Source organism: Cornus florida, unplaced genomic scaffold (assembly GCF_030987335.1).
Source record: "Cornus florida cultivar Cherokee Brave unplaced genomic scaffold, ASM3098733v1 CherokeeBrave_3.0.0_Hap2_Chr01, whole genome shotgun sequence".
In the NCBI taxonomy this organism is placed as follows: Eukaryota; Viridiplantae; Streptophyta; class Magnoliopsida; order Cornales; family Cornaceae; genus Cornus; species Cornus florida.
The window spans coordinates 61,772,895-61,793,800 of NW_026775571.1; the positions used below are offsets into that span (position 1 = coordinate 61,772,895).

A 20,906-nucleotide genomic window follows, 5' to 3' on the forward strand; every position below is an offset into this window, starting at 1 on the left:
GTAAACATATCTCTTCTATAAGATCTCTCGTCTTTTTCCTAAAAAAATATTGCTCCCTCTCTCTCTCTTTTTTGAAATAATAGTCTCTTTTCTGAAATAATAGTATTGTCTTGGATGAAAAAAGTGATTTGATTAAAAAAACTTAGAGTGTGTTTAGTAATTCAAAACATTTTTTGTTTTATGTTGTCAATCCTTAAAAGGAGAAACAAACACAAAAATCATGTTTGGTAATTTGTTTTTGTTTTCTTTTAATAAAAAAACATTTCTCATTTTTATGAAAGAAAGAGAAAACATCAAAATGATGTTTCCTGTTTTTTCACTGTAGCTGAAAAAATGTTTTCACTATTGTTTCATTCGTTTTTTACGCAATTGACATTACTCTTCCATTAATATACAACCACTGACATTACTCTTCTATTAATACATAACCACTGACATTACTTCATTAGTACTTTTATATTATATATATATACATTATACAACTGTACGCCCTCTATTTATTTTTTTATATATACATTATACAACTGTACGCTTATCTTTCCCTGTATATATATATATTTTTTTCCTTTTTAGATTATATCTTTTATTGTGATTGAAAGTTAGATTTTGATAGATGGATGAAAAAATAAATTAAAAAAATTTCCCAAAAAAAAAAAAATTTTGTAACAAATGTTTTACTAAACATTGCTTTTTGTTTTTTGTTATTAAAATGGTGGCAACAGCAAAGATTACTAAACGTTATTTTTGCTTTTTGTTTTTACTTCAAAAAATAAAATTATGTTTCAGTTTCTTTGCGACTACAAAAACAGAAAACGAAAACGTTACTAAACGCACCCTTAAGTAGTATGTTTTTCAATTTAATAGTATACAGTGTCTGATTAGATGAATTTTGTAAAATTTAAATTTTGAACATAATTTGCCATAATATCAATAGAAAAAAATAAAATTTTCATTATATAGAAATACTAAATTTTTTATAAGTAATTTACACCGACCTCTCCTATGGTTTGCCAAGCGACACCTTTCCTGTTTCGGAAATTATCCTACACGGACCTCCCTTCTGTTAAGGTCAACGCCAGAAATTACTAACATCATGCACTAAATTAAGTAAAATACCTATAATACCCTTATCCCTACCCTTATACATATATATATATATATATATATATAGATAACTATTGTCGGCTTGTCCCTACCCTTGTTCCCTTGACTGTGATTGACAGGTCGTGCCCACCTTAACCACTGCCGCAGACAGGAAGAAAATTAGGAACGTAAATAGCAACAATCACCGTGGATGAGATCTCTTCTATAGTGGTGGCGATATACTCGTCGAAAGCCAGGGAGTCGCCGGCGGGCATTGGCATCAGATACCTCGCCGCCGATGAGCTCGCAAGCTGAGATTCAGAGAACCAGTGAGACGCGCTTGTAGCCGGAGAGGATATTGGTCAGATTGTTGTGCCGGTGAAGTTGTTGCCGGAGAAGATTTAGATTGGAAAAATCGGAGGGAATCTGACTGGAAAAACGGTTGGCATGAAGATTGAAGGTTGAGGACTCGGAGCTAAATCAATTTTCTGATTGTGTTGGGTGAAGAGCGGATCGAACCGCATCTGGGTTTAGCTTGTTGGGCAGGTTTGTTGAATCTATGAGCTATTCACAATTGTTTTGCTTAAGAATGGTTGAGATTTCACCAATTGTGACCTCATTCAGAGCAAAATCGCAAGAATTGAGAAATAATTCAAATTTATGGCAGATCTTCCATTGTTCAATTTAAGAACAGAAACGAATAAACATACACATTCATATTCATTTGATTTTCTCTAGATTAACACTTCTTTGCTTTCTAATTCAAATCATTTGAAACAAATCAATCAAAAGCTATCAATATTGAACCATAACAAATAAATTAATTCTTTTCTAGCTTTCCTTCGTCAAGTGACAAACATATGAAAAGATCAGTGGATTTCTTTCATGATTTGATTTGTAGTAAGAATTCACCCTCTTGTTGACAATTTCAGAAAGGTACGACATAATCATATATATCAGATGTGTATATATACATACAGGGTATTTCTTTTTTTTTTTTTTTTTTTTTTTTTTTTTTTCATAATTCACATAGGGCATTTCAGTAATTTAGAATAACAATTTAAGGGCACTTTAGTAATTTTGATAGGTCTGTTAGTGTATTTAATGTTCCGTCACAAATAAGGGAGGTCCGTGTAAGATATTTTAAAAAGTAGAGGAGGTTATAAAGGAGATCTGTGTAAATTACTCATTTTTTATTGATAAAAACTAGATGTATTTTTATGCTTCAAATTTAAACTAAAGTATAAATAGTTAAGTTATTTTAAAACTTTTTTTATCTTAAAATAGTGCCGTTTCTTAACTTTTATCAAATTAGCTAAACTGATTTAACATAAGTCATAGATATACACGTGTTATTATATAGAAAATTCAACTTAAGATAATTTAGAGAATTTATAAAATAGCTTTCAAAAAATTAATAAATAAGTTATTTTCGTTAAATTTTAATATTTGTTTTCATTGTAAATATTTTACTATAATCAAACAACAAATACATAGAAAATATTTTATCCTCAAACCAATCAAGTCCAAAAATAAGGAATAACGATACTTGCACTAAACAAATGAAATATTTTTTAGTTAATTATTTATACAAAATACAACTCATTGGATGTTGGATGAAAGAATCATTTTTTTCCTTATTGGTCTTAATATAATTAGATAAGCAAGTAGAGACCGAAGTGTCAACTTTTTTTTTATATTTGACATGTATTAATCAATTAAATATAGTAAGTCCAAACGATCAGAGACATTACTCGAAAACAAAACATGGTTTTTTTGGACACGTGGCACCCTTCGTGTCCTGAAATTTAAAATGACAAGTATGTCAATAATTTAAGTCAACAATTTTTAGGCTCTATTCATCGATGCATGTCTGTGATACCAATACCACGACGTGATTCCATTTACCCAAATAAAATTAGGGTTTCTCGACAATCTAAATCACAAACAAATCTATTCAAAAAACTACAGCAATTGCCAATTCCGTTTCATTCAACGAGATGGAGGGAGCTACGGCGGCTGGCGGTGGCGGACCTGCGCCGTTCCTGCTGAAGACATACGAGATGGTGGATGATTCATCGACTAAAGAAATCGTGTCGTGGAGCTCCAGCAAGAACAGTTTCGTTGTGTGGAACCCTCCGGAGTTCGCTCGGGTTCTTCTTCCCACGTATTTCAAGCACAACAACTTCTCAAGTTTCATCAGACAGCTCAATACCTATGTAAGTCCCCTTTTCAATATGAATAGAGTTGAATTATTATTGGGGTTGTTTTTCAATTGAACTTGATTTTGAGGTTTTCGTGTACATGGAAGATCTATATTGTATAGCTTTGGAAGCTATGATTTTTTGTATATAGCTAAGGGAAAAACATTTTTGATAGCAGAGCTGGTGAAAACTTTTGAAACTGATCTTTTTATTAGTCCTCTAGATAAGGAAACAATTTTTCATTATCATCATTTTTGGGCACAAATCTAAATTGATTCCCGACGTTGTAATTTCCGGTGTTAGTTGTTGTTTATTAACTCTCCAAATGTTTTTTTAGTATGACTCAGTAATATGATACCATTGAAATCCTACAACTTTGAATATCCCCTTGTTTGTATATAGGTACCACTTATAAGTCATTTTCTTAGTTATTATTGAATATATGTTTTTTAACCCAAACATGCTATTATCATCCAAATATTTCTAGGACTCAATAAGGATGCAATTTCATTATCTTCTCGTTTTGTCACCAAGTTCCTTAGATAATTACCCTTTTTGTTTCATTTTGATAGCTGTGAAGAAAGTTGGTTGAACTTCTTCTTCCATAACTAGTGGGAGTTATATATCAATTTTGCATGTGTTTGTCATTTCATTGTTTCTCTACCAACAATCACGTGGAGGACCATGACAAAGTTGAGCTACAAAGATTAACATATATGAAAACTTTGATATATATTTTTTATTTGTTTGTTAAGATAAGAAAATTACAAAAATGAATGTTAAAAGTTTGGCTTTAATAGTGTGTTTTTAAACTGTGGAAGGTTTGTTGGACTCATGTCGTTAAGTAGAGAGAGAGAGAGAGAGATGCATGGTGTTATCAAAGTTGCTCCAAGTGTGAGGCAACCAAACATTTGAGGTGTGGTGTGAGGCCTCCACAATTGATATTCTACCAATTGAGGAAATAGATTGCACCCAAGGTTTTGATTCGTCATGGTACAACTGGTTTAATTCAGACCTGGGGTGAATAGGTCTTATGGATTCCTTTTGTGAACAACTAACTTTTCAAAATTTAAGTAACTCTTGTTCAATTTTCAGTTTATTTAGTTATCCATGTCTCAATCGCAATCACAAACAAATAAATCAATAAAAATAAAGTAAAGCAGCGCAAGACGATTACGTGGAAAAATAGAAAGGATAAAACCATGGGACCCTCGGTCTTGGTATGCACGATCCACTATAGAGAAAGATGCTACAATACTATGTACCAGGCTCTAAACTTTATAATCACCTAGCTACCTCTTATTAAAAGTCATGCCATATGTACCTCCTTGGACTCTTCTGGTGCATGTCAACAAACTTGCTCACCCACTCCCTATGGTTGTTCAATTCCTTGATCAACAAAATCACTTGGTTGTGACAGTTGCTTGATAAATCTCTGACTTGCTCATTGCTTTGAATCTCTTTATCGCATAAATATAGTATTCTACTAGAACCTTATATTGATTTTCAAAAAAATTCTCTAAAATAATATACATTCTCACTCTTAATGAAAATTATATCCTAAACCAACTACTACACAATTTTTATAGCCAATATAGGAGTCTCATGTGAAATAGAAATTCAATTAAAATTCTAATTTTTGTAACTTTCTAAAACAATTCTGGTCCTATTGAGCGCTCAAAGTCAAGTTTGAGCGATCGAACTCCTTCTAGTAACCTTCAACCGAAGTGTCCAACAAGTTTGATTTATAAACGCACTGTGACGACCTCTGTGGGTGAGTGATGTGGGTGGGTGCGAGATACTGGATGAGCTACCAAACTGGCAGGCTACAAGGTGTCATGATCCCACATCGCTTGGGGAAGGTGAAGTGCTATATGTAACGTTCAACATCCTTCTATGACATAACACATTTTAAAGCCGTGATGGCCACAAACCCATTAGAACTCTAAAGTTAAGGGTGCTTACTCTGGAGTAGTACCAGGATGGGTGACTTCCTCATAAGTCTCTGGTTCGGGGGAGCCAAAAGCAGACAATATTGTGTTTGGGTAGGGTGAGGATTGTTACAAATGGTATTGGAGCCGGAGTCCAGCCGGAAGTGTGGCCAACAAGAACATAGGGCTCCCACGAGGGGTGATTGTGACAACTTCTGTGTGCGAGTGTGAGACACTGGATGAGTTACCACACTAGCAGGCTACAGGGTGTCATGATCCCACATCACCTGGGGAAGGTGAAGTGCTATATGTAAGGTTCATCATCCTTCTATATCACAACGCGTTTTAAAGTCTTGATTATCGTGAACCCATTGGAACTCCAAAGTTAAGCGTGCTTTCTTTGGAGTAGTACCAGGATGGGTGACCTACTGGGAAGTCTCTGATGTAGGGAAACCAAAATCGGACAATATCATGTGTGGGTAGGGTGAGGGTGGTTACATCCACATTTGAAGCTCACCAGGAATTTGTCCAAGTGATGTTTTGAGTGATCAACCTATCACTTGAAGCTCATGTTTTCCAACAATTTTCCTTTTCAAAATGTCCGATCGATCCATCAAATTTTTGATCTATGAGCTTGATTTTTGTAGTACTTTAAGAACTTCTAAATTTGGACCTTCTAATGATCAATCTAGGACCTAGGTCATGGGAAGTTCAATGATCTAATGAATTTTTCCAAACCTAGATTCCTATTTCCGCTATGGTCTTATATTACTTCAACTTAGATATGTAATTGCATTCGACGAAAATATTGGCATGTTCTTCGTTGTTCTTCATCGTCTCTTTTGGTTATAAATGAAGTGACTCAAGACATTTTGTTTAACTTACAACCCTAGTTTTGCATAGAGATTTAAAGCACATGACTCAACAACCTAACAAGATGCCCCTGGATTGGAGTTTCATTTTAACTAAGGTAATGACTTTCAGAAGGTGAGCACTTCTAATTCCCTGACAAGGGTTCAATAAAACTGGAAACGCTCTTACATGAGATATTTGAGATGCGTTCTGGTTTGGTTTCAAGTTATTTTTGGTTTGAAGGTGAATGTAGGAAAGAATATTATGGTCCCGGTTGACGAGGGTCTTGATGTTTACACTTTAGTAGTTAGCTGCCATTCTTGGTTGTCACATGGGTTCTTTGCCTATTTCTTATCTTGGGTTACCTCTTGGGGTGTCGGCAAGGATGCTGGGAAGTTTTTTTTTTTAATAAGTAAAATGTATTAAAAGGCGTTCAAAAGGGGAACGCGTCCCAAGCTATACAAAAAACTGAAACTATGATCTCAAGGAGCCCAACAAGTTCACAATATCCTCAATGGAGGAAAAATCTCTCCCCCAACCCCAACAAAAAAGAGTACAAATAATAGAGAATTTCAACACCCCAATGGAGGACTCCTTCCCATCAAAAGATCTTCTATTCCGTTCTTTCCAAATGCTCCACCAAACACAAAAATGGGTTACCCTCTAGAAGACACTCGCTTGAGCCCCCACCCATTGGCCCCTCCAAATATCCAGCAATTCCCGAGATGTCCGAGGCATAACCAAATGAATACCAAACAAATCAAAAATGAGACTCCAACAATCATGAGCCACAGGACAATGCAGCAACAGGTGATCCACTGACTCCCCATTCAACTTACAAAGACAATACCGATTAACAATAATATGTCTTCGCTTCCTCAAGTTATCCAAAGTCAAAATCTTGCTCCAAGCTACAGTCCACACGAGGCGCCTTAGACAACCACACCGTCTTCCACGGGAAGGAAGCGCCATGAAAACCAGAAAGGTATACAAAAAAAGACCGGACCTGGAACATCCCCTGAGAAGAGTGCACCCAAAACAGGGAGTTAACACCAGTGACCTCCACCTCCTGTCTGTATAAAAGAGCCAACAAGCCAATGACATCATCCAACTCCCAATCCTGAAAAGATCGCCGGAATCGCACATCCCAAGATAACTTCCCGCTATCAAGGCGATAGCAGTTAGCAACCATAGCATATTTGTCAACAGCAATCCTGAACAGCCTTGGAAACAAAAGAGCCAGAGGCCTATCCGTGCACCAGGGATCCTCCCAAAACCGGACAAACCTTCCATCCCGAACTTTGAATCTAACATGTTTGGAAAACTCGTCCCATCCTTTTCCAATGGCCCTCCACACCCCTTCTCCACTAGCAGACCTGACTGGCCTAGCTGACCACCCCCCTCTCTCGTCCCCAAAGCGACAGGAAATAACCCTTCTCCATAATCTATGCCTTTCACTGCCGAATCTCTAAAGCCACTTATCGAGGAAAGCACTGCTAAAGGGGGCCAATCTCCTAATCCCAAGCCCGCCCAACTGAAAAGGCCTGCAAACCTGCTCCCATCTGACAAGATGATACTTAAACTCCTCTCCACGACCTCCCCAAAGGAAGTTTTGTTATAACATCTCTAGACGGCCAACAACCGAGGTTGGAACCCGAAAGAGCGAAAGAAAATACGTTGGAAGGCTTGACAAGACGCTTTTCACTAACGTAACTTTACCATCCTTGGAGAGATATTGCTTTTTCCAACCAGCTAATCTTTTTTCGACCCTCTCAATCACCGGGTCCCAACTTCCCACCCTTTTGGCCGAGTCCCCCAGCGGCAAACCCAAATACGAGATAGGGAAACGTTGTGTCTCACACCCTAAAGCAGCGGCCAGAGTGTCCACCTCCTGAACCTCCCCCACAGGGACAAGCACACTCTTGCCTACGTTGACTTTCAAACCAGAGACAGCCTGAAAGCAAACTAAGACACATCTTAGATACCTCAACTGGGACACCTATGCCTTACAAAAAACAACAGTGTCATCCGCAAAGAGCAAGTGAGAAATCTCCATTTGCTGAACGAAGTCGGGACCGATCTTGAAACCCATGATAAAACCCAAATCTACCGCCCTTCTCATCAACCTACTAAGAGCCTCCATAACAATAATAAAAAGGAACGGGGAGAGAGGGACCCCCTGCCTCAAACCGCGAGAGCTACCAAAAAACCCCGCAGGGGACCCATTCACCAACACCGAAAACCTGACAGTGGAAGCACATGAAACAATCCATTTCCTCCATCTCTCACCAAAGCCCGTCCTCTCCAACAGGTAGAACAGAAAATTCCAGCAGACATGATCATAAGCTTTCTCGATATCCAGCTTACAAAGAACCCCAGGAGCCCCACTACACAATCGAGAATCCACACATTCACTGGCAATAAGAGTGGAATCCAGAATCTGTCTACCCCCAATGAAAGCATTCTGGGACTTAGAAATTACTCCATCCAAGACCTCCCTCAAACGGAATGCAAGACTTTTGCGATGAGCTTGTAAATGCATCCAATCAAATTGATTGGTCAAAAATCCTTAATGTGAGAAGTATCACCCTTCTTAGGAATAAGAGTAATAAAAGATGCGTTAAGTGATTTCTCAAACCTCCCCATGGAATGAAACTCATGAAAAGTGCCCATCACCTCGTACCGGACCACCTCCCAGCTCTCCAACAGAAATCTCAGCGCAGTAGGAGAGCAGCTTGTCAGGCAGAATGCATGGAGATTGCAGTTTTGGAGGAAATTTCGTGGCGTCAGAAATCTCGGGCCTTATGGCTCAAAGAGGGAGACCGGAATACCAAGTTTTTTCATAGAACCGCTAATGCTCATAGGAGGAATAATCACATTGGGCGGGTGTGTGGATGATGCGGTTTCGACTACGGAGGAGGAGGTGCGTAGCGGTATTGTCTCTTTCTACCAAAAGCTCTACTCTGAGCCTCTTCGATGGAGGCCACGTCTTGATGATCTTCACTTTGAGGCTGGGAAGTCGGAATCCCATAGTGGATAGGTTTGTGAGGAGGTTGGCAATATCGCTTGAAAGGTGGGAGGGTCACTTTGATGAAGAGCAGTCTTTTGAGCCTCCCCACTTACTTCTTCTCTCTCTCTTAAAGAATCCGTCTTATGTGGTTGAGCGGATTGAGAGGTTGTAATGGAATTATCTTTAGGGTGGGATGGGGGAGGAATTCAAGTTTCATCTAGTTCGTTTGGAGCAAGTGTGTAGGCCTTCTCGGAAGGGAGGTTTGGGTATTTGAAAACTGGTGCCTTTCATTAAGGCCCTTTTGGTAAAGTGGTTATGGAGATTTGGAGTGGAGAGGCATAGACTCTGGAGGAGGGTGATTGCTAGCAGATTTGGGGAGATTAGAGGTGGTTGGTGCTCTTTGGAGGTGAGATCTCTAGGTGGTGTTAAGGTGTGAACATTTATCGAAAGGGGTGGGATGAATTTTTCAAACACATCAGATTTCGAGTTAGGGATGGTAAGGGGATTCTTTTTTCGGAGGACTTATGGTGTGGCGATCTACTTCTTACTCTTATAGTTCCCATACTTTTTTTGGGATTGCTATGGATAGACATGCTTTGGTGGTTAACTATTATCGGTTTAATAGTGGGAGAACGACCTGGGATGTCGGCTTTTTGAGGCATTTTCAGGATTGGGAGATTGAGGATGTCATTGGCTTGTTGGAGTTGTTGTAACGCTAGGAGATTGTGGGTGAAGTTCCTGACTCCTGGGTTTAGGTTTCCTCTTCCCAGGGGCATTTTGATGTTCGATCCTTCTTTAGGTGTCTTTCGGATGTTCCTAGAGCTTCCTTTCTGTGGAAGGCTATTTGGTGTTCTAAAGCCCCCTTTAAGGTGGCTTTCTTTACATGGACTTTTATTTTGGGAAAGATCTTGACCCAGGATAAGCTAAAGAGGAGGAGTCGGGTGGTAGTCAATTGTTGCTACATGTGTAAGAGATGAGGAAACGGTGGATCACCTTCTTTTGCATTTCCCAGTGTTGGGTCATGATGTTGTTGGGTTTGTATGGATTACAGTAGGTTATACCCAGATCATCCAGAGATCTGGTGCAGGCTTGGAAAGGATGTAGATGTACAGTGGGAGCCTAAGTTTGTGATTTCTGGAAGGTCACGCCTTTGTATGTTTGGTGGTGTCTATGGCTTGAAAGAAATTGGAGATTCTTTGAAGGAAAGGGGAATCCTATTGGTGCGCTAAAGTTCTCCATTATTAGCACTCTTTTTTGTTGGGTTCTAGTGAGAAATTGTAAATCTATGGTGGAGATAGTAGATTTTTTGGATTCTTTCAGAGTTTAGAGGCCCTATTTGGCCTTGTGTAGCTTTTGAGGGATGTGTTCTCCTTTTGAATGCCTTTTTAATATAATCTTACTTATCAAAAAAAAAAAAAAAAAAGGGTGTAAAGTTACTTTTATCAAGAGCACCTTGTCGAGCCTCCCCACTTATTTTCTTTCTATGTTCCAAATCCCTTGTTCCATTGCAGACAGGATTGAAAAAATTCAAAGGGATTTCCTTTGGGGTGGTAAGGGCGATGAGTTCAAGTACCACCTTGTCAGATGGGAGGAAGTTTGTAAGCCTGTGAAATTGGGTGGACTTTGAATAAGACGATTTGTTCCTTTCAATCAAGCTCTCTTGGGTAAGTGGTTATGGAGATATGGAGGGAAAGACATCGACCATGGCGCAGGTTAGTCTCTTGTCGGTTTGGCGAAGAGGCTGGAGGTTGGTCTACGCATCCGGTTACCCTAGTGGGAGGAGTAGGGATGTGGAAGGCTATTCGGAAGGGATGGGATGTTTTTTCGGCTCATCTCAGATTCAAACTCCGTGATGGACTTTGCATTTGGTTTTGGGAAGATCTCTGGTGTGGGGATCAGCCACTTTCTCGTACATTTCCAAGATTATTTAGTATTGCTGTTAATAAACACGCCTACATAGTCGACTGCTATTGGCTTGATAGCAGCGGGATTATATGGGATGTGCATTTTCGGCGCTCTATTCAGGATTGGCAGATGGATGAGGTATGTGTTTTTTTGGGTCTTCTGTATCGATAGGAGGGCATTGGCAGAGGTAATGATGTTTTAATTTGGGTTCCCTCTTCCCATGGTCGTTTCGAAGTTAGATCTTTGTTCTTATGTTTGTCAAATTTTGTTAATCGAGACTTCCCGTGGAAAACTATTTTGCAGTCTATGGCTCCAAGTAGGGTGGCTTTCTTTGTTTGGACTGCTGTGTGGGGAAAGATTCTGACAATTGATAATTTGAGAAAAAAGGGGCAATTGTATAGTTAATCGCTGTTGTCTATGCAAGGATGATGAGGAGTCCGTTAATCACCTCCTTTTGCATTGCCCTGTGGCGATTGATTGTTGGAATCTTATTGTTGGGTTGTTTGGCATGTGTTGGGTTATGCCACGATCTACTAAGGAATTGATTCATGTTTGGAGAGGTTGTCGAGTGAGAAGAGACGTTCGCGATTTCTGGAGAATTGTACCACATTGTGTATGGTGGTGCATTTGGAAGGAGAGAAATGGCAGAATGTTCGAAGGAAAAGAGTCGCCTACGGAAACGGTCAAACTTTACATTCTTCGTTCTCTCTTCAATTATGTGAAGAGGAGCTTTTATTCTTGTTCATATGATTTAATTACTTTTTTGGATTCTTTGGGGCCTTAGTCCCGGTTCCACTTTTGTAATTGGGACGCGTTCCCCTCTTGAACGCCTGTACCACATTGTGTATGGTGGTGCATTTGGAAGGAGAGAAATAGCAGAATGTTCGAAGGAAAAGAGTCGCCTACGGAAACGGTCAAACTTTACATTCTTCGTTCTCTCTTCAATTATGTGAAGAAGAGCTTTTTTTCTTGTTCATATGATTTAATTACTTTTTTGGATTCTTTGGGGCCTTAGTCCCGGTTCCACTTTTGTAATTGGGACGCGTTCCCCTCTTGAGCCTTTTTTTTTATGTTATTTTTACTTATCAAAAAAAAAAAAAAACACCTGGAAGCACTTAGAAAGCACCTTATTAGCATTATTACAGAAAGAAAGAACATAAGTATTATAAATATTTTTACCTAGTCACCCTTGTATGTAGGAAACTGTCCCTTAGTGATTTTTGGTGGCTCCATTTCTTGGCATAAGATGCAGTGTAACATGTCTGAAAACCATTTTAAATACTTGCATATGTGCTAAGCTTTATATGGTTAAAAGTGTACAAAAAGGAAAAGCACACTATTTCAGTGTTGGCCAGTCAATTGTTTACCAAATCTTCCATGAGTTCATGAACTCAAGATTTATACATGTATCCATAGCGCGTATACACTAACATGCATATGTAGCTAGAGCCCTGTATCTATGTTATGATGAGTTACCATATTTAATGCCTTACTGTTTCAAGGCACACTATTCATCTTCATTTTACAGGTCGTAGATGCTTGTTTTTCTTTGAAAGAAACTGGTCTATTTTGTATAATCTAGGCATTTTACTCAAATACATGGAATTGGTAACTGTAGTTGCTGAACTGATAAAAAAGGTGGAATCATTCAACCAACTATTGGGGCATATGGGAAAGGGTTGGATGAGGGATAAGAACTAATAAGCCATATATATGTATTTCAGTTTTATTTGTATTGTGAATTTCATTTGTATTCGATGCATTGCTTCCCCAAGGCATTTGTATAATCTATAGACTAATATGGGATCCCAGCTCCGCCTGGTGCCGCTAACAATTACACTAAAGGGATGCAAATATTACTCTGCAGTAGCTGTAAATAATAAAGGAACTGGCCAGTGTATTTGTATGGGCAGCGGCTACAAGAGACAGGAGGAAACAAGAAATACAATATTGTGGGTGGTTCAAGATTTTTTTTTTGGATTGGTGACAGTTACAGTCTTTATTCATTAAAATGTCATGTTATGTAGCTACTAATTATACTCAAAATATTGATCAATTGAGGGTAGGCTCCTGAAAAACATGTGGTTTTGTGCAATTTCTCAAAGTGACCAGTGTTAGTTGAGTCAGTTTGTAATAATCATGGTTAAAGTTAAGCATAATATTGTTCAGTATCTTATTCTTTTTATTTGAGGACCATTGATTGGTACAATGCTAGAAGTTAGGGCCGATAAGCTTGGGGACGCCGGCTAAGTTGTAGATCAGCTATCTTGTGCAGAATAATGTCCAAAGTTCAGTTTATCTACACTCTTCCCTTCCCAGCACCCTGCTATGTGGGATCAACCCTGGATAATGTCTTTCTGGTATGGAGTCTATGATATTGCAATGGCATAACCAAATTCTATGACTCCCTTTGAAACTCTCTAGTGCCTTTGGGCTTGTTACTTCCGATTTTCATTCTTAGGATGGTTAAATGGTGTGAGGAAGGACTATATTGAGAATGAATTAGCTTAGAATTGCAGCTGAACCTTATGATATGAAGTCCATGAGTGTTTGGTACTTCAGGCCTTTGTGGTATATACTTGTTTCTCCCGTGTTCCAATCCCTTCAGTCAGAAATGAAGAAATGAGGAAACCTTCTAACAATAAGGAAACACAAAAAACAGAAAAACTCCAAAAAAAACTTTAGGGGGCATGAAGGTGTTCTTTCTGATCATGATGTAAAACTTGTACTGCTGCAATACCTAGAAACTCTTTTTGGAGATGGTATACTTTAGTGCAGTTAATATTTATGTTTTAGTTGATACTTATTGGTTTTGGTGGCCGCCGTGTTGATTTTATGCAATATAAAGAATTGATGAGGTGCATCATAGTGGTGAAGGTGTATGTTGGTTTTCTTACTTCTCTCATTAGAATAAATTTTGGGGTTTCAGAGATGGTATTCTTCCATATGACCTATATCTATACAATGATGATGATATTGTGATGAAATTCTTAATGTGAAACTGTCTATTATATGAAAGAGAACTTCTGATTTATTTACCAAAAATATTATATTTACATAAAATAGAGGAGAGCTGCCTTTGACTTTGTACCCATTTCTTGGAAGATAGACCAGGGATGATTAATTGATTATATTGAAGAAAAACATATATTTGTGGGAAGTTTGCATGGTATTTTAGGTAACTCTTCAAGATAAATTGATGGACCACTCGTGTAAATGAGAAGTAATTCTTATCAAGTATGTGAAAATAGTCTAATTATGATGATGGACTAAGAAGCACGGACACGGATACGGGACACGGACACGGACACGGCAACACGGCAAATCCAAAAAAAAAATAGGATACGGACACGGCGGGGACACGGCGAATAGTGTGTGTGTATATATATATATATGTGATGTAGTACTTTAAAAATTACTGAGTGTTGCTATTTTTCATCAACCTCACAATGAAAAAAAAACACAAATCATAACTCATAACTAATAAACTATAAAAGAACAATGTGGCATAGTTATAAAACCAAATAAAAAACAAGACAGTAGAATAATAACTAGTATCATTTAATCATCATTGCAACTTTACTCCAAATACAAAAGCATAGACAGAAAGGACTATTAACATTCAGGACTTTACTGTTCACTTAACATTCACAAAAACCTAAAGGCTAGTCCCAAAAAAGATACAAAAACAAGTCAGTGTACTATCATCTATTCCCATCCATCATTTGACCTGGGACTTTTGCCATTTACAATACCAAAAGGGTAGTACAAAACAAAAAACAGAACATATCAGCATTAAAAATTAAAAAAAAAAAAAGAAAAAATTCCACACATTTTTTGGTGTGTCCGATACATGTCGGGGTGTGTCCGACGCGTGTCGGACACGGATTCTTTGCCCATTTTGGCGTGTCCGTGCTTCCTAGATGATGGAGAACAAGCTATGATTTTCATGCATGAGTCACACATCTGCCTTTACTTTTGGAGAAGGGGCAAAGATAAATGAAATTAGGGATTTGATATAATTATGATTAATTTTTATTTGTTTTTATTATTTTGATAATGTTTCAATTTTAGTGATATTTTAGTACTTTATTATGTTAGGGTTTGGTTATGATTTTGCCATATTAAGGCTTCTATGTAACTGAACAAATCAGCTTTTGGTTATCTAATTATTATCGTCAGTTTACAAACTCTCTTGTACCTCTCTTCCCTTCTTTGTTCTTGCTATTCTCAACCCTCAGTCTCTCTAGCCTATCTCTTTCAATCTGTCTTCTCATCCCCTTTTGCTGTCTTCTCATCTCGTCTTCTCATTCTCATCGGCTTCTTTCTTTCTGGTTCTAAATCAAAGTTGCAACAAGCCTAGCTGGTTGTGCATTAGATGACATCTTGCTCAATGTTGTGCACTGATGAAGGCTCTGACACCACTTATCGGGATGCAAAAAACCCATAAAGATCCACTTACAAATAATAGACAAACACACCAAAGCACGAGATATACGTGGTTCAGCATACCTGGCCTACGTCCATGAATGAAAAGAGACAATTCACTATAAATTCCATAGACACCCAACACCCGAGTACCCAAATTATCCTGCTGGCAATGTTCGAGCCCCCCTTGGTGTACCCATTCATAAGCCTACTCAAGCCACACGTTTCCATGGTTGTCATCAATTTTTCTCCTACTCCCATCCATTTCCACATCTATATGGAGTGTGAGGTGAAGGAACTGATAAGCCCTCACAGACCTAACTCTCTTATAAGCTTACATCTCCTTCATTTTCACAAATCTCAACTGACCTAGTTATCAATTTATAAAGTTTCATTACTTAGATACTTGTTAGACAAGGAATGCAATTCCTTGGAGCCCAAGTATATCATAACAAGAACTTTTCTAAACAAAAAACCCCTCTAAAGTAGGAATATGAGACACAAAGCACAACAATCTCCACCTCGGCTTAAATTCTATTAAGCCAATTGTTGCTTCTCATGGCCATTAATTAGACAATTCATATTACTATTTAGGGGCTTCAAGTTTTTCTTGGACCATTATTGAAGATTTTGAAGAACAACTTGTGGCAGAGACATCATATCTTTATTTTGTGGAACAGAGGTCCTATTTCTTGTGAATGAGTGTGTGCTCAGATTCAGCGTTGCAACAAATCACTAGTGAAGGGAAGTGGGGTGTTGGGTGGTTTCATTGACATGGAGAGCAGCGGGCTAGTGATTCCGATGATGGGAGTCTGTATTAGTTTGGTAACTTTGCACGTCGGATGTTCACTAACAGCGGGTGATTCTTTGGGGAAGTTTGGTAATACACAATGGACAAGGACAAAACCCCACACAATTTTTTGTTCTTTATTATATATATATATATATTTCAACAATTTTTGGTATTTTTTCTTTTTCTCAAATTTTGTCGAATCTCTCATATAGTTCGTCTCTTACCTTCTTTCTCTCCCTCAACATTATGCCTTATCCCTCAACCCAAATAACTCGCTCTCCTATAAGCTATAAATCTGTTTACACTCGATCTCTCTCCAAGGAAGAAGCACGAATGCGAATAGTTCAGAAATCAACTGAGTCCATTTCTCGAGCTGAAACCGGTATTCAAGAAAAACTCTAATTAGTAATCTTGTTCTTTTCTTCAAATAACAATTCATTTTGGAAAAAGAAAAATAAAAAGAAAAGGAGCTCTAAAATCAAGAAGCTCTTGATTTTAAGCAGTAAATATGTTAAGTCTTCTTGTGATAGTTTTAGGCTCAGACAAGCTAAACATGAATTTTGTCCGAGAAGGCGTATTGCTGTAATCAACAACAGATGCCATCAATATCTTTCAGTTATAATTATTTCAAGGTGTTTGATATTGCAATCATCTTCTTATTTTTTGAAATCTTGCTTATTTATTTATTTATTTATTTTCCTAGTTGGCACTCACACACACATGCCTCCGCCGAGGTTCGAACCCTTAACTCCCTTTGGAAAGTAGGGGCTTGGTACCGCTAGGTCACGGGCCGTTGGTTTTTGAAATCTTTTTTAGTAAGAATTAATACATTATTCATTGTCCAAGAACCTCAACTACGAATAGAATCACTTGCACTGATATGAGAAATTAGAGATTTAAAAAGAAGAAGATATATTCAATATGGAAATCAAAGAAATTGTTCTTATATAATAGGAAAAATTGCAAGACATAGAGTTACCTAATGATGTAGGTATACAATCTAAAGAAAAATATGAAAATGAAAAGAAGAATGATAAAGAATTTATCAGTACATGAAGAAAGTTGCATGACCAATTCTTTTTACTAGAGATGCATGGTAAAAAGATAATCTATCTAATTTAGAGAGAAAATCTAACTGGAAACTTCGTATTCATAAAGCATAAATTGGTAAGAGATGTGAGTCAATTAGTCAAGATTTGCGGAAGTCCTTTGGATGGAATTGAAAGATACTAGTAAGGTGCTTAAAAATGATAACCTCTACTTGTTATATATGATTTATTTATTTATTTTTAATCTTATTATTATCCATAGTAGCCCCAACTAGAATAAATCTCTGGTTCTGTCACTGCACAAAGAATTTGTACTCTTTCTTCCTCATAGTGGAATTATGTGCCTGGGATGGTGTCCTTGTGGTTCCTCCTAGAGTTTTTCACGTAAATGTTTGGCGTCTCTCTCTTACTTTACTGCTTATGTTTGTTTGGTTGATTGGTTAATTTGGTTGAAATTTACAACAAAAAAACCAAAGTTTTTCCCAACTTTTGGGGGTCGGTTATTATATCTTTCCTTACTAATTCTACTCATGTTAATTTTGGTCATCTCCTTCCTCTAGCGTTACCCTGAATGCATACCATCTCATTTTCCCTAACTGGTGCACTAAGTGGTCCTCTTTACACATTTCCAAACCATCTTAATCAATTTCCTCTCACTTTATCTCCAATTGGTTCTACTTCAACCATCTTGTGAATCTGTTCATTTATGAAATATAGAACTTCCCTTTTATCTCCAATTGGAGGTACTTCAACAATTTATAAGATAAAGAATGTCTGTTATAATAGCTCTGTTTATAGAACTTCCCTTTTAATCCTAGAGGGATGCGTTGATCATAAAATATACTAGGCAAAATTATCAAAAAATAAAATAAAAAATATACCAGGCACACTCCATTTAAACCCATTCTTCCTTGACTTTGCGGTTAACATCTCCAATTTGGTTGAAATTTCAACTTGGTAATTTGTTAAGTTCAAAATTGTTTGAAACAGGGAAGTAGACCTATTAATCCCCTTTATGTCTGCACATTGCCACAAAAACCATCTAAACTGCTTTCACAGCATCACTGTCAATGATTTGGTTGCTTGGCAAAACCTTGAGTTAGTATATGCTTCTGCATATGTGGGACCTTCCGTCAACTAACTTAAATTTGTGAGGACTTCCATATAAGAAGCTGGGATATTTTTTTTACGGAAAAAAAAAAAAAACTGGGATATTTTCCTACCATGTTTCTTTGGGTACAGAGTGGAACTCATCATTTATTTTTCTGTCTTCCTACTCTATTATCATTCTTTTCATCAGTGACGTGTATCAGCCTTTAAACTACCTTCAGCTCCTTTAACTGCACAGAAAAATAACGAAAGAAGAAAAACAGAAAGAAAATGAGGGAAATCTAATTGTATTGGTTAAAATTCTCGCATCATTCAGTACATTGGTTTTCATATAATTGTCAGAAATTAGAGTTGCTTTATAACCGAGTTCATTAATCTCATGGATGTATTTTGTTGATAGGGATTTCGGAAGATTGATCCTGAAAGATGGGAATTTGCAAATGAAGATTTTGTGAAAGATCAAAAGACTCTTCTTAGAAATATACACCGCAGGAAACCGATTCATAGCCACAGTAACCCTCAAGGATCTCCAGTTGATTTAGAGAGAGCATCATATGATGAAGAAATTGATAAACTTTCACGTGAGAAAGCTGCTCTTGAGGCAAATGTTTTGAAGTTCAAAGAGCAGCAATCTGCTGCAAAACTGCAGTTGGAAACCCTAACTCAGCGAGTAGGTGGCATGGAGCAGAAGCAAGAGAAAGTACTGGCCTACTTAGAAAAGAAAGTTCAGGACCGTAATTTTGTTGAACATCTTACTCGTAAACTTGAATCCATGGATTTCTCAACATATAATAAGAAGAGGCGACTACCTCAAGTTGATTGCTCTCAGTCAGTTCCAGAAAACAGTTCTGTTGACAATCATTGCAGCCCTAGACATGATTCTGGGAACATTTTCAACCAAGATTTCTCAATGCTCAGACTAGAACTATCTCCAGCTGTTTCGGATATTAATTTGGTTTCACATAGCACTCAAAGCTCCTACGGAGATGAGGAAAGTCCTCAGAGGAGAATATCTGAAGGATACCCAAAAGATGCACAGATGATAATGGATGGTTTTGAATTTGCCCCTGAAACATTAGAGCTTTCAGATACTGGGACGACATCTTTAACATTTACGATGGACTCGTCTTTGTCAAGCAGAGCAGGCGCTGATGAGAGCCTGAGAATGCATTCTTTGCAGCAAAATTTGAATTCTAATGAGGAAGATGATAGTCATATCTCCTGCCACTTAAATCTTTCACTAGCATCATCTTCATTGCAAATTGAGCAAAATCATGATTCCTCTAGGATGCCCCAACTATGTCAAGACATTGTCAAATCTCCACTGCCAAGGTCAAGTGCCACTGTCAAAGATGCTGATATTGGAGTTTCCCTGAAGAACAGATCCTTTTCTGATGATCATACAACTATGTCTTCCTCACAAGAGGCACTGACGAACAATCCAGAGTCTGCAACTGCTCAAGTCCGATGTAATGATGTATTCTGGGAACAATTCCTAACTGAAAGACCAGGCTGTTCAGATACTGAAGAGGCAAGCTCTAATTTCATGGCAAACCCCTATGACGAGCTAGAAGAAAGAAGATCAGGCCATGGAGCGACCGGAAATGTAAAGATTGTGAAACATCTCTCACTCTGAGCACCAAAGTTGCATTTGGACCGAGTGACAATATGTTCAAGGCTTCTCCGTACTCACTGCCATATTCTGTAAGATTCACATCTCATCAAACCATATAATATTTAAGACTTTGTTGACTTCAGACAATCTTAATCCAAACCAAATGAGATGATTCTGTATGTGCCAAAAATTTTGTTCCTAGTTGATTATATAGCTCATGGTTATTCTAGGGTCGTTCTTCTGGAGCAACTGCATTAACTTTTTGGCATGGATGCTTACCTTGTAAAATGAAATGTTTGTTTGGATGGTAATGGTAACTAAAGTTTGTTTAATAATTACGTGACGATTAATAGATTCAGTACTGTGTGAAGTTGGTATGTTGTCCCTTCTCTTAATTTGTATTTAAAAGGTTTCTTCTATTCTTTTATCTGCTTGGAAGTTTAAGGTCTTTGGTATCATCTGAAGTGTGATTCAGATAAACAGTGGCGAACTATGCATTCTTTACCTATAGAAGTCTTGATTGTATCTTTAACTTGTTCATGTCGATACATGTCTAGTGGATATTGTGCATGGCGGTTAATGAGATGGCTTGCAAAGTATTAATAGGAACAGTATCGGTCATGGTCGTGGTGTAACGGACTCGGACAAAGTCAGTGTAAACTGACCGATACGGATCGCGCATGAGACTTGAAAAAGGGTAGCGTATCGGACGATACGGCGAACCCATATATGCATAACTTCAGGGTTTACTCTCTCTCTCTCTCTCTCTCATTCTGCGCGATTTCTTTCACCGTGTGCTCGAGGGGAATCTCTTCCCAAACAGTAAGGCCTTCCTCCAGCTCTAATTCACCACCGGGACACCGGGATGGATCGGAATGAAATTTCTTTCCCAGCGGAAGATGGACTCCCCCATCCCGTCCAGAGCT

General features: G+C 37.9%; 1 protein-coding gene across 2 annotated transcripts; it reads left to right on the forward strand.

The window, feature by feature from the left end:
* The first annotated feature begins 1,292 nt into the window (after nt 1–1,292).
* LOC132298631 (heat stress transcription factor A-5-like) lies at nt 1,293–20,338 on the forward strand. 2 transcript variants are annotated; one of them, XM_059795040.1, is made up of 3 exons: nt 1,293–1,629; nt 3,055–3,302; nt 18,766–20,338. In XM_059795040.1, exons 2-3 carry the CDS (start codon nt 3,084–3,086, stop codon nt 19,999–20,001), a joined length of 1,455 nt encoding a protein of 484 aa, XP_059651023.1. In that variant the 5' UTR covers nt 1,293–1,629; nt 3,055–3,083; the 3' UTR covers nt 20,002–20,338. The 2 variants fall into 2 exon arrangements, with proteins under 2 accessions (XP_059651023.1, XP_059651017.1); XM_059795034.1 differs by lacking the exon at nt 1,293–1,629 and having other exon boundaries at nt 2,917–3,302.
* Nucleotides 20,339–20,906: the final 568 nt, after the last annotated feature.

Bases quoted from the DNA above. Each gene is read 5' to 3' on its own strand.
- LOC132298631 (XM_059795040.1), top strand. From the start codon at position 3,084: ATGGAGGGAGCTACGGCGGCTGGCGGTGGCGGACCTGCGCCGTTCCTG. The intron at 3,303-18,765 runs GTAAGTCCCCTT...TTTTGTTGATAG, and splicing joins TCAGACAGCTCAATACCTAT to GGATTTCGGAAGATTGATCC.